At 45.1% G+C, this 13,939-nt stretch overlaps 1 protein-coding gene across 1 annotated transcript; it reads right to left on the bottom strand.

Annotated features, from left to right (window-relative positions):
- Window positions 1-2,916: 2,916 nt before the first annotated feature.
- clcf1 (cardiotrophin-like cytokine factor 1) lies at window positions 2,917-12,667 on the bottom strand. Its single transcript, XM_048970604.1, has 3 exons — window positions 12,216-12,667; window positions 6,973-7,133; window positions 2,917-6,895 (listed from the first exon to the last, which is right to left on the bottom strand). The coding sequence occupies exons 1-3, from the start codon at window positions 12,229-12,231 to the stop codon at window positions 5,552-5,554; spliced, it is 1,521 nt and encodes a 506-aa protein (XP_048826561.1). The 5' UTR covers window positions 12,232-12,667; the 3' UTR covers window positions 2,917-5,551.
- Window positions 12,668-13,939: the final 1,272 nt, after the last annotated feature.

Raw genomic sequence — 13,939 nt, forward strand, 5'->3', positions numbered from 1 at the left:
CGACACCGTTTTGAACAACAAATACTGAAGGTTTGATCCAGATCAAAACTAAGACTGCAGTACGTGATCGAATGCGATTTAAAAATTATATAAAAAAAAAATTCTACCAATTCAACCAAGTTTCAAGGTTTTTACCAATCCGATAGCTAAAACTCAAGCAGAATACTTCTGATCAACCGGGCCCATCAGTCCAAAGTCACTCCCGCTACTCTTGCTGTGCCCATCCGCCGTTCTCTTTTAGTGAAGCTTTAATAGTTGTTTTCTCTATCAACGAGTATTGTTTGTGCAAATGAACGTGGCTGTGGTATGGTAAGGTTGAATACAGCAACAAAGTAATGTCCCTAATATTCAGAATACAGTAAAATACTTTACGATTCGGGGATCAGTGATAGAGATTTTGGGGGCAGAGCAGTAAAATCCAGAATAATATTGCAAAGGGAAAACAGTTTAAGTTATTGAGTATCTAAGAAACTTACGTGAAACAACAGGGAGATTGCATTTATGATATGCCTGTTGAAACCTTCAGAGAAGCGCTCCCCAAATGCTGCGAGTGCTAAAACTCCCTGGTATCCACATTGCGCTAGTCTATCGCGTTACTAATGTCAGCCGAAAATGTGAAATATTGACATTTATTGTGTCTTGCCCGTGGGTGACACCTCAGCTCGCTCAGAGGAAACTAATGACTATATACCTAATTACTAATAGGCCTACTATTTAAGTAAAACAAATGTAAAAGATGTTTCAACAGCCTATGCCTCAGGACAACTGTTATTACTAAAGAAAAACGCGATCCGATCTACTGCAACTCTGTCAGTTCATGTCTTCAATGTGTGGGTCGCGAACAAAACAAACAAAACGAAACGCACGGGAAGCGGAACGGAATGGCGGCATGACGTCATCGCGCTTTTAAAGGGGCCGCCGACCTTATTCTTCACTCTTTCAAGTTTTTCCGCTTAGTTCATTTTTACCATTGCTCGATTTCAGTGTCACGTCCAGTCATCATTTCTAAAATACTCCAAATTTAATTTCATTGCTTAACGTAGCTTTTAAATAACGTGTAGCTCCAGGAGTTTTAAAAGCTGTTTTCACCCAGTAATGCAATCCTCCTGTGCATTTTATCAGTCTGTCTTTCTGACAGCTTGTGAGCCTGTCTGCCTTCTTCCTCTGGTATTCCTATCAGCCAGGACCCGCTCTCCCAATCATCGGCGACTATCCCATGCCTCCTAGACCTCACAACCTGTGTGGTCGCTTGGTGCGTGCGGACGAAAAAACGAACATCAGATGGATGGATATTCCACGAACTGCTTCCTGATTCTTCTCTTTGTGTCTCAAGGAGACACTAAAAGAGGTGTATTTGCTTTTCACGCTTACTAAAGAGGTGGGGGTGTACCGTGAGGTAGAACAATTAGTCAGCGTTTTACAACAGAGCCAACACGACTCTGCAAATTCAAGAGCAACGCAGTCCTTCGTCATGTGCATAGAAAACTCACGGTTGGCGCCCATGCCGTATCCGGGATTTAGATCGTCAAGCCAGGAGGAGACAGAAATAAGCAGGCCTCTGAATTTATGATGAAAGGGATTGTTTTGACACATGCATGAAAGGCGTGCAGCATAGTTGCATGAATCCTATGATGTTCTATTTTCTCGTTTGTTGTTTCAGCTCCTTGCCTGACAAGCTGCCAATAGACCAGTCAGGCTGATCTAATTAAATGCCATTGAACATCTCTTCTGTCATCTCCTGCTCTTTCTCTCACACACACACACGCACACACACACGCGCGCACACGCCACAAACACACACACGCTCCCCTTTCCCGTAGCATTCCTCAGACCGTGACACATATCCACATTTTCACACACATAAGCACACACTTACACTCCCTCTGTATTTTACACAAGCACATAGGCTACACAATGAGCCTTATCATGCACACAAGCATACATATAGCCTCGCAGTGGACTGATTTATTTTTTTTTTGGGTGATACCAGAACCTAAAAACAAATCTTTATCTCTTCTCAAAATTTGTTAAAAACACAAGGACATGCCAAAAAACAAGATCTGCTTTTCTGTGGAATCCAAGTCAACAGCTTCTGACATGAAAATGCATGGGTGTAGCTTTCTTGTGGTTACATAGAAAGGAACGAATGGATTGATTAGCACATAAATCATATTATCGTACCCAGCACCTCTAGGCCTGTCCCCCCTTTTTTTTAACAATTTTTTTGCAAAGGAGCCCTACCCAGTAGCCTAGAGAAATATCTGGGTAGGTGGGGAACATTTCATGGCCTGGCAGTGGCCTCAAGCGTGAGGGAAGGGTGGGGCAGATTAGGTAGGCTGATTTAACGAGGGGGTGGGGCTACGTTAGTCCAAAGGCAGCGTGGGACGTCAGTGTAGCCAGTGCTGGGGAAGGAAAGTCCTTAAAGGGATAACAATGGGGAAAAAAGCAGAAGTAGAAAAGACTCTCAGGAGAAAGAAGGAGGCAAATGGAAACATGCATCTTTTCTTCAACTTATTGCACTGCAAAGGACAGAGTGAGGGAGGCAAGTGAGGAGGAGGAATGCAGTAAATCCCAAGGCAACTCTGCAAGTCTCTGGAGGACGGAAAGAGGAATTTTTATGTGCTGCAGGTGAACAGGACAGAGAGATGAAGGCGGAGGGGGGGAGAGCGAATGTAGGGGAAGCGAGGGGGGGGGGGGGGACATGTATATGGGCCTGAAATAGAATAGGGCGAATTCTTCTCAGGATTTTACAGAAGTGGCTCGGTGAAATCACTGATAGCGATACATACTGTCTTATGCAGGTACAGACAGGTGAACGAACTGAGGAAGAGGATTCAGCTGGTCAGGCGGAAAATACACTTTGAAGGGCAATACGGCGATATAATCTCGAAGAACAAGAGATAGAAACACAGAAAATAGAGATGAAACTGTGTATATTTTGCACTGAGAAAAGTGGATACAGTGTAAACGTGGCAAAAGAAAAAGTTTATTGCTGCTGGTTATTGTTCCCAATCAGCTCTATGGGTGACTTACATACCTATTGTCAAATATTAGTGTAAGTGCACAACACAGTCCTGCCTTATACCAGCACTTGTCAGAAGAACCTCATACCCTTTTCATAGGTCAGGAGATTCTTTAGGCATTATATTGTGATTTAAATTAAATAATATTTGTAAAAGTGACGTACATGAAGCACATATTTGGAAGTCGGTATCAGGATGTGAAACATACAAACACCTACGCACAGTGATTCACAGAGACACACACACACGCATGTGAGCCAGCGCACTGAGTGCACGTTGCACGCGCCTGGGCGATGAACCACAAAGCTGCCATTGTGGTTGGCTCGTTCTTCGAATAACATGCATGCAGCTCCTGCACCAGGCCCGACTCAGAGGTCAGTGTAAATCCGGTGACCTCGCGGGAAGATCTGACTGCTCGGAGTTGCCGTGCCCTCCCTTTCCCCGGCGGGGGCATCCCTGCTCCTCCCCGGTCCCGTGACGATGGTGAGTCAGAAGGGCAAGCCCAGCATGCCGGCACCGCTCTGAGTTAACCCTCTAATCTCCTCTCCCCGCGGTGAATCAGTGAGTCAGCGTGACTGTGTGTCAGCATTTCAGGATGATGCCACAATCACTTCTTTCTCTCCATCCTTTCTCTCACTGTTCCCTCTGTCTCTTCTTTTGTCATCCTTCGGACTCCGCACAGGACTGCCCGGAAGTGGCCTGGAAAAAGCCTCACTTTCACAGCCTTCCTGCCCTTTTGCCTACTGGTTTTTTTTCCTCTCCCGCCCGATGTTGTCAGCTTGACTGCTGCCGCCGTTAGTCTGAGAGAAGATATTAGAACTGGCACCGTGCGTGAGAGGACGGGGGGGGACCAGGGTGTGACAGGAAAAGAGGGCGCGCAGGTGTGTAGCTCGGAGGGAGGGAGAGAGGGATTCTCATTGATCCCTTAATTTCACTGCACCAAACTCAGCCTGAGGGGCACGGAGCGGAGGGAGGGGAGCCTCTGCAGCTTCGGTGAGTGTCTGTACCGGCGTGCCCGCCTCAGACGTGTCTCTTCAGACGTCTCTCGCCGCGCTCTTTTGCCCCCGAAATCCTCTCCTGCAGCTCCCGTGATCCGTGAGGCGTGAGAGACGTGGGCAAGGCCAGATTATGGTGTGTCACAAAGGAGGAGGAGGAGGAGGAGGAGGAGGTGTGATAGAGCGGAAGGTAAATTAAGGAGGGGGAGGCAAGAAGAAAGGCAGAGGAACAAAAAGTCGTGGCTTTACTTCTGCGTCCCGTCAGCTATATAAACAAAACCGCTGTATGGTATCAGCCTCATCCACGAAACGCACTGATTTTCACTCCTCGACTATCATATCCGGTACTAATCCGTATTCTACCATTACTCAGTTCTCCAGTACCAAGCAGTCACGCACTAATTACTCTGGTTACTGTTAACTACATGTTTATACCGCGTTAGTCTTCCATCTCATTGAAGTGTCCATACAGAAATAATCAAAATGATACAGAGTATCGTACGTCTCTATTAAAATTCCTGTATAATTACCTCTATATATTACCACAGTCTGCTTTTCACATCAGCAAATAAATAGTTGCATTCAATAAATATTACCACAGCGTTCAGAGTCATAGTGATAAATAAACAAACAGGTGCACATATACCAAAATATACTTTAGGTAAACCATCAAAACCATACGGGTGCCTCTGTATATTATCCAGTTCATTATATATACCTGTTTTTAACTTAATGTCGAAAGTTAACCATTGGCTAATTACCGGTAATAGAACAACATGGATTGAGCGTGATGCAGTATTTCTGTAATGTGCGTCTTATGATCTGAGGTGTTACTGGGGAAGTGGTTAACGTAGCCATGTGTGTATTAACTGCCCCCACCTGTCAGTTGTTCCCTACAACATTATTCTCTGACCACTTTATCATTATCGGGAGAGTCAGAGGACCCTCGGCGGAACCGGCAGTACCGTGTCGTGCAAGCAGGCATACGGTTTAAATCCACCGTTTAAAAATAGCTGAGGATAAAGGCATAATAGTGTGCGTCATGAAGGGGGGGGGTGTCGAACAAACAGGAGGACTTGTTAAGGTCGGCTGCAAAGGTGGGGGCCGAACAGAATGGAAAAGAGGGGGATGGAATGTATGATGGAGGGAAATGTGCTGTGTCAGGGTTTCAATGTACCGGGGTAACCTCTCCCCTACTTTCTAACACCCCACCCCCCCGCTGCCGCTTTCCGAAGCTCAGGCGCTGAGTCAGTGTCTGGGTTTTCTATTAAATCACTCTTTTCTTTCAATCGGTCATCCTCTCCCTCCCCTTTCCCCTTGGACACAGTATCAGTGATTCCCGACTGTGTTACTTTTGACCCGGCCGCCTTCAGGGCCATGGTGCCGAAGTGTCCAGTCACTCGGTGAGAGTGTGTCACTTTGCGGTGAAGTATCTTAGTGCACAATTAATACTTTGTACAGCCCAGAGAGTCACTCTGACTGTTGCCACGACTCCCTACTGGCTAGTGCTAATATAGGGTCCCTGCGTCCATCTCAGGCCCTCAGCCTCTTCTTTAGATGGTTGAAATCCTTGGCTGATCTCCACAGCCAGCTCTGAAGTTCACGCAGTACCCAGAAGCTCTCCACCTTCCTGGAAAAGTCATTGAGCATGGGAGCGGCGAGCAGAGGGGGTGCAGACAGCGACGCCAGGATGGGCAGGGGGCTCCCGTGGGCCAGGTCAGCCAGTAGGCTGTGCCCTTCCTGAGCCCCGAACTGGTAGAGCAGGGAGAAGGGAGAGAGTGGGGGGTGGAGAGTGGAGGTATAGAGGGAGGACAGCACGGAACGGGGAGAACGATGGCGGGGAGCTGGAGAGGAGGAGAAGTATTCCGACCTCCTGCTATCACCCACTACAGGTTTACCCATGTACTGCAAGGGAAAGTCAATCAGATGATTGTTGTTACTGTTCTTGCTGAAGCCCTGAGGGACCTCTCTGGGTGCCTGTCCCGCCCTAGTATGCTGGGCATGTGGCACCTCCAGTCTTGGTGACATCACCCGAGTCCTTGTCCTGATTCGCTGGCCAGGCTCCGTGTGAAGGGGGGGCCGGGGGAGATACTCCTGCGGCCATTTATCTCCTGATCCACTCTTGCCGTGCGCAAACCTTAATCCCTCCAACTCCCCTCCTTCGGGCACGCTGAGCAGCCTCCTCCTCCCGCCCCACCCCTCTACCTCCTCCTCTTCCATCAGCTCCTCAGACCTCTCCTCGCTGCTGTACCCCTCTGCTTTCGTTCCTGTCATTCTCTCAACCTTGTCTTCCTCTGAATCTTCAGGTCCGCCGTCGTTGTTTTGGTCGCCGTCAAAACGGTCCATTTCCAAGTGAGGTTCTGGGATGATGTCCTCTGTTTCTCCTCCCCGCTGTCCCTCCCATCCTTCCCGGGTGTTTGTGTCAGAGCCGCTTGAAACCGTCTGTAAGTATCGGGGGCCCGGTGGCAGAGGGTCAGGAATAGATATACTCTCAACCTGCGAATTAAAGTAGCCAGGAGTCAAAGGGTCAGGATTTGTGTCACTGGCGCCCCCTGTCTGTGAGCTGTAATAATGCGGTGGCAGCGGGTAGCCCAGTGTAGCCATGAGACCAGAAATAGAGCCCAGCAGGCCATCAAGTCCAACAGAGAAATGTAGCAAGGAGCTCTGGAGATAAGGGCAGAGGGTGGCTCGAGCGAGCTCCTTTACCGCCCCCAGGAGCACGCTGTAGGCCTTGTGGTTCTGGGCCAGGCGGGCCCGGTTCTCCAGGCCCCGCCACAGGTCCAAGCGAGTGGCGGCGCTCGGCAGGGAGAGCGCTGTGGTGTTTGGCCGGGGAGGGGAGAAGTCCGGATCGCTGAACGGGGGTCCGAGGTAGGACAGCTGGCAGGAAGAGGGGGCGGTTGGTTAGCGGTTTAGCGCCAGCAGCGCACGCAGCGAGCGAACGAGCATCTACTTACATAAGTGTCCTTTATTTCCCGTAGCTGGTGCTCCAGGTATTTCGTCAATTCGTACGTCCTTTCGATCGACGAGCGCTCGCTGGCTAAGCTGAGCACGGGGTCGGGCACTTGGACAGAGACCACCACTGCGGCCAGTAAAACAGCCAGCTGGAAATGATGGACTGGAGAGGAAAAAGGATTAGAAGGAAGCCATGTGATTACCGTAGACCGAAAAAAGATGATAAACAACAGACATGCAATGGAAATGATTCTTTGTTTCATTTTACTCCCTGATGTTGTATTTTTCTGTTCTCCAAAACACGTAAGCCTGTATTTCAACTGCCACACAAACCTTTGTAGCTGTGGACTCTAGAGTGCTGAATCGAGTTTACTTTACTAATAAAACTTGATGAGAAATTTATAGACAGTAGGTATGAAAAGATAAGATTTGTGACAACTTTTATGTCGGACTATATTAGTGTGTCGTGCCTTCGCAAATCAGTAACTTCTCAAACTTGCTAATAGATTTTGATTTCCTTTTTTTTAAACCTTAAAAGTTCTGGAACACTTTGGATAGGCTCTTCAATAACTGTTTAGAGCACTCAGCTGATATGTGTAAATAAGAATCATCCCCTTATGCTGCGTTATAACACACAATAAAAATTCCAGTCATATGTATTTGTATATATTTTAAAAACATTCATGTGTGTATTTTGTCTCTATGGTGATGTACTGATGTGTTTATATTCTGACTAATCTAATGTAACTTAGCACTGCCAATAAAGCATTTTTCATTTCAATTCTAATTATAGAGTCACAGGATATTGGAGTTGCTTTCTGAAATAAAAAAAAAAAGCTTCTTTCTGCGAGTTTAAATGGAGAAGAAATAGAACAGTCAAAATGCATTATAAATTTAATTCCATGGTTTTTATGGATTTTCATCCATGACTTACCTAAATATTCACAAGCTGAATAATAACGATACTAATTATTCTTAGCGGTGTTACAAAAAACACAAAAACCGCATGATTGAATTTGCTATGAAGAACTAAGGAATGCGTGTTCAGTATTTATTTACATGCCGTGTTTTAGTGTGATTTTCATACTCGGCGTGTCTCTCAAATGAAGGCTGGGGGAGTTTGCGTGCGCTGACATACAAGCATGTGCACATGCTAGGAGACATATGTTCCTTTATCAACGGCGCTCAGTCTCCCCCCCCCCCGCTATTCCCCGCCCAAATCACCCTCTCCCTCCGTCCGCATTGTGTGTGTTCCGTCACGGATGCTGGGCAGATAATGTCGAGACACAGTAAAGAGCCCCTTTTTTCGCAGGGACCTCGCTGAGAAAATGGCGTCCAAATGATCCCTTCAATGGGAAACAGCCCAACTTTTCTCTACTCGCCGTCCCCGGGAGGGTCACAAAGAACCCTCATCTTCAAATTGTCTGATGCAGACAGCCAGTGTGCTTAACCCTCTCCCACAAATTCTCCTTTCCCCATATCTCCCTCAAACTCTTGGGATGCGACATTAATATCCGAAAGCGTCCTGCAGATCCCAGGATTGTGACGGTATGTAAGAGTCAAATCACTATTTGTTAAACGTGTTGTACTATAATTACTTCTAACATATTATTTTATTTCTTTGCTCACTTTACAAAGATTACGTTATTATATTGATCTATACCAGAGTATTTACCAAAGTAAATAACTACGGTTGCCTTCCTAAATTATACCCACAGTCTTGAACTTTCTGACCACCAATACTGTTCTTGTTATAAACAATATTATGAAAATATATATGTTTTGTAAACCATTTCGACTTCCATCACGTCCTCCTTTTGCGATGGAGAGATGTGATCGTGACGGGTAATTACTCGTCTATTGTGAGTCGTAGTGTGTTCTTTCAACACGTGCGAAAAGTGACAAGTTCGGTGTGGCCACCCCATTCCGCGCACACGTCTCTCTATCTCTCTCTCACTCTCCTTCTCTTCCTCCCTTGTCGTGCGTACCTGAATCCCACCCCGAATGGCCACCATGGCAGGAAAAGGGCGCGGCGATTCACAGAGGACACGTTCCAGCATTTGAATTGTCTCGAACGTCTCGCCGCGTCCTTCCTAAGTCGATCACTGAGGAACACGCACGGCTCTTCGGCTGATAAAATCTTCCATTTAAGTGTTCAGCAGGTTCTTCCTATTTTTTGTTTTTTTCCTTTTGAAATGACTTATCGCTTTTATGCCCCGGGCCGAAATAACATCAGCTTATTAACCCTGATTAGCATTTTTCTCTCTCGCTCATTCGCTTTGAGAAGAAATATGGGGGCCCGTTTAAAGGTCACAAACAACGCCAAACAATCTCAAGAGCTGGCCGAGATCACTTTATGTCATCTACATGTGCTGCATGGCCTCCTCGACCCTTCCTGGTGTGTAACAAACAGCCTTCTGTTTTGGACCCCAATACATGGGTGTCATGTATTTAACAAACAAAACGAAAGCCTGTTTGGATCGCGGTCTCCTTTTTCACTAAAGCCTCCCAAACTCGCACATCAAAGCTGCTGAACTTTGCTGCCCTTTTTTTAAAAAAAAATTTAAATCCATAAGGCACCACTAGCACTCATTACTTTTTCGCTCGATTAAAAGTTTTTGTGTCTAATAGAGGTAGATGTCAAGGTCATTAGACGTTAAGTGAAAACATAACCAGCGACAGGATTTGCTCGGCTGGCTACTGATATGCATGCTAACTGTACATTAATAGGAACGGAACCGGACACTGTGAATATACACAATAGTAGCTATGTTACATTAATAGTGTTTTGCAAATTCTGATTAATGCACTGGATTACAAACATGGGCACAACATTGACAGAGCAAAGCATTTCCTACCGTCTCACACAAAGGATTAGTATGGCACAGACAGCGTACGCAGTTACTAACTGGACACTACAGTGTGTTAACTATGCACTGGGAGAGAGTAGAAGGGGGAGTGGAGGTCGAGGTCGTTGTTGTGTGTCTGTATACAGTTAGAGTAGAGATTTATGTGCAGTCTGTACTCAATCAAATTCGCATTCCTTCACTAACTCAACACACACACACTCACACACATTGACACACAAATTCACGCAGGCAGACACCCGCTCACGTACTGGGTTTCACGTACGCGTACCCGGACTTGCGGGCGTGAGGCCGTCGGGGCCACATGCACACACGCACCCGGGAGAACATGCACGTGTGGCCGGAACATGCGCATTAATGTGCCGAAGTGGCCCGGCACGTGAGCGCACGTGTGCAAGGGTGCATGCAGGCGCAAGATCACACATACACACCAAGGAAAACGTGAGGCGTTTAGCTTGTTTTGTTTTCTCCAGCCCTCACCCCAACTTACAGTTCAGATTCAGATTCAAATGGATCGACGTGGCATAATTAGGACAGTGTGTTTACAGAGAACATCAATGGCCAAAAAAAAACACACACAGAGCCTTAAAAAACAACAATAAAACCTATATTTACAACGAAACCTCCCCTCCGAACTGCCCCCCTCCCCCTCCTGTCCACTCTTCAGCTTCCTCTATGCCTCTCCATCTTTCCAGCTTGACTCCCTCGCTTCCGTTGAACCTTCGCCGTCTTCGGCCGCTGCTCTTCGCTAGAATCGCTACCCGAACCCTCTAAACTCATGTCCTGTTCTCACCGACCGCTTCATCTCCTTCACCTTCATCGCGTGCCTCCCTAAACCTGTTATTCTTCCTTTCCCTTGTTCTCCTGCATTCTTTTTTTTTCTGGCTCTCCTTTCCTTCTCTCTCACTAATTACCTCCTTCTCTTCCTTCGCCTAATCATCTCCCCTTCTCCGGCTCCCTCTCCATCTCCTCCTCCCGGTCTGGATCTCAGTCTCTGCTTTCTTTGCTGCCAGCTTCAGATCTTCGGTGTCTAATTTACATCACTCGACCCCCCCCCCCCCCCCCACCCCATCCCCAAACCCCCCCCCCCCCCAAAAAAAAAGCAAAAATTAAATATGTTTAAAAAAACATACAAGAGCTCAGTTAATTTCGTTCAGTCCGTCCTTCTTTTTGAACATGAAGGAGGGAAGGGGTGGAAAAGAGAAAGGGAGAGACAGTGGAGGGGGGGGGCTGGCAGAGCATGGGGCCATGTTAATTTGGGAAAAATGTAAACAGCATGTGTAACTGCTCAAACCGTGACCAACTCATTTTATATCATTCCCCTAGTCTCTCTCCCTCTGGGTGCTGTGTCCTGTCAATAGGGAATCTGTACTACGTTAACTCTCTCTCTCCATTCTCTCTCTTATGATATGGCCAAAGGAATCTATACAGCAATATTTTATATCTCCCACTTGTGCGCTGTTGATGCACGCTGCTGTAATCTCTGGCCAGTCGCGGTATTTATACAGCGCCGGCTCTCTCCATGCTGTGTTTAAGCCATTGGTATTTGAGCAGTACTTCAGCATACGTCCCGAATGCCATCACTTAAATGACTGAAACACGCTAAGCCGACGTAGCCAATGTGAAACGAAGGGCTTCGGGGGAAGCGGGGGAGCTTCTCGGTGGCCCAGCGTGAATCTGACTTTCTAATGCCGCTGGATTCTGAGCTGCTTTGGTAACGTTACCTTCCATGTTACTTCGCAACTGTGTTCTGAACCTCGGAGGTCCAAGTTCACGGACCCTGACTAAACAGGATCTTGTATTCTGTGGTGTAAATGTCAGCTAACAAGACAGGGATACAAGGATATATAGGAACGTTTTGACCTATCACCCCCTCAACACACACACACACCATACACACACACAAACCAAACTGGTTTTTAAAATGTTCTACCATGAACATATTCTATATTTTTTATCTACTACTTTATGAAAAATAACACTATATTAACAAAGAAGTTTCTATTGAATCACTGAAAATAAAATTCTGATCACACAATCCTATTTCACAAACCATTAGCATCACTTCTGATAAAAATTAACCATGAATACCACCATCAATATATTCACAATACATAGGCTACTCGTGTGAGTTAAAAAAAAGAGAAATCTTTTTGCAAGTAGCAAGAAATAATTTATATTAAATCGATATATAAAATCATGTGGTCTCTCGTTTCTATAATTAAATGTTAAAATGGGTATGTATTTTATTCTGTGAAAATAAAAACGGCAAAAGATTTTCTTCTGATATAATAACAAGATATTCAAAGTACATGCATTATATTTATCTCCCAATGAAATGAATGGTGTAATTATATCTAATTGAACCATTGTCTTACCTTCCCCGTGTCGCATCTCAAGCTTCGATCCGGTATTTCTTCGAGGAACTTAAGATTTTTTTTAACTTTAAGATTTTGTTTCTTGACTTCTATAATTTTTTTGTATAAATCAAGCTGCAACTTATAAAATTTAGCCTAACCAGTTCTTACTCTTAAGTTTATTCTTAAATTGTTCAGACCCTGATACAGTTTCTCGTTTTATACTTTTCGAAAAAGTTCAATTAAACTTTTTAAGGACGCAGAATGACCCGGCATATGACGTAGACGCAATCAATCATATTTTTGATTGACGGTTTACGGTCTGAATATGGCAGGCAAGTAACATCAATAACTAATTAGTATCACCAAGCTGTAGGTATCGGTTTCTGAGCTGGAGGTTGAGCAGCCGAAAGACGCACTAGGTGCTGTTGACGGGCTGCCGTCTTGACGGGACTGACTGACTGACGGCGGTGCGGTTTATATACGGGGGCAGAAAGAGAGAAAGTGCTGTCCCCCCTCTTCCTCCCCATCCACCTCCCTCTCTCCTGTCGGTGATTCAGACAGTTCATTGCCTAAAAAAGTACAGGACTTGGAGTTGACGAGTCCTGCTATTTCGTTACTCCTTTAATCCCTTTGTACCCACCAGTCTATTTTTCTCTCTATCGAATTACTGTTTTAATTTGCCTCGTATAATCACTTCCCATTATAAATACTGATATTTTATGTTTCCGCTGCGTGATCCAGATTTCTCACTCTTTGATTATTTCCATAAATGTCCTCCAGTTTCTTTATTTTTGCCGAGCTGTCTGTTGGTCTCCCTTTGATTTACACCATGAATAGAAGTTTAAAACGACTTTCAAAACGATTTTCAAAGTTATGTGCGCTGAATAACTTCATGCTGCGGCGATTAATACAACGTGTGAGAGTGTGAGAGGGCGATAGAGAATGAAAGGATCAGAGATGTAGAGAGTGGGGAATTGAAAGAAAGACGCTGGCGATTTTTTATCCGTCTGCATTTGTGATCATATGTGTGTGTGTTATGTTTGCTGTGTCCCTGTGTGTGCAACCCCCCTGAGTGATTTTTTGCCTATTTTTTGTATGTGGTACGGTCTGGTTCAACGCCTGTTAAGTATTGTGGTTCGGTGATTGAATTTTTTTGTGAATTGTAGGTGTATGATGTTGTGTAAATGTATCTACTGCTTGTAGTTTTTATAGCTCGTTGTATTAGCATTAAGCTATATTGACATTGAGCTTAGAGTGATCTCTTCTCACCTAAGTCTGTCATTCACCCTTCGCCAATGTGTATAAAACACAGGCTACATTTCAACTGCTACACTTGCGTGTGATTGCATTTTTTTGTTCCGCAAACTGGAAATTCTATAATTGCAACACGTATGTATAATATATATTATAATGAATAGTTTTATATTTCGCGTTTTTGTTCATATGAACATAATTTCGTTTCTTAGTATAGAAGTCAGGTAATAACTTCACTTATATGATGTGGAGAATAACTGTAATATTTGAAGTGTTTTTACTTTTTATATATTTTAAAGAAGAAAAAATACGTTTGAGAGTTTGCCCAGAATTTTGTGTAATTCCTCTACTGAGGCTTTGTCGCCCCCTGCAGCTCACTTATTTTTTTTCATTAATGCACATTATTCCTCCACTCAATTTTTGTAGTTTTACTCCTAGAATTTCTGCGAAGGTAATCCAAGACAATGAACTACAATCTACTGAGAAAA

This window comes from Brienomyrus brachyistius, chromosome 12, assembly GCF_023856365.1.
Source record: "Brienomyrus brachyistius isolate T26 chromosome 12, BBRACH_0.4, whole genome shotgun sequence".
Classification (NCBI taxonomy): domain Eukaryota; kingdom Metazoa; phylum Chordata; class Actinopteri; order Osteoglossiformes; family Mormyridae; genus Brienomyrus; species Brienomyrus brachyistius.

Excerpts from the sequence above, each read along its gene's own strand:
- clcf1 (XM_048970604.1), bottom strand. Across the intron at positions 6,896-6,972 it reads GGGAAATAAAGGACACTTAT|CTGTCCTACCTCGGACCCCC; the intron begins GTAAGTAGATGC and ends TCTTCCTGCCAG.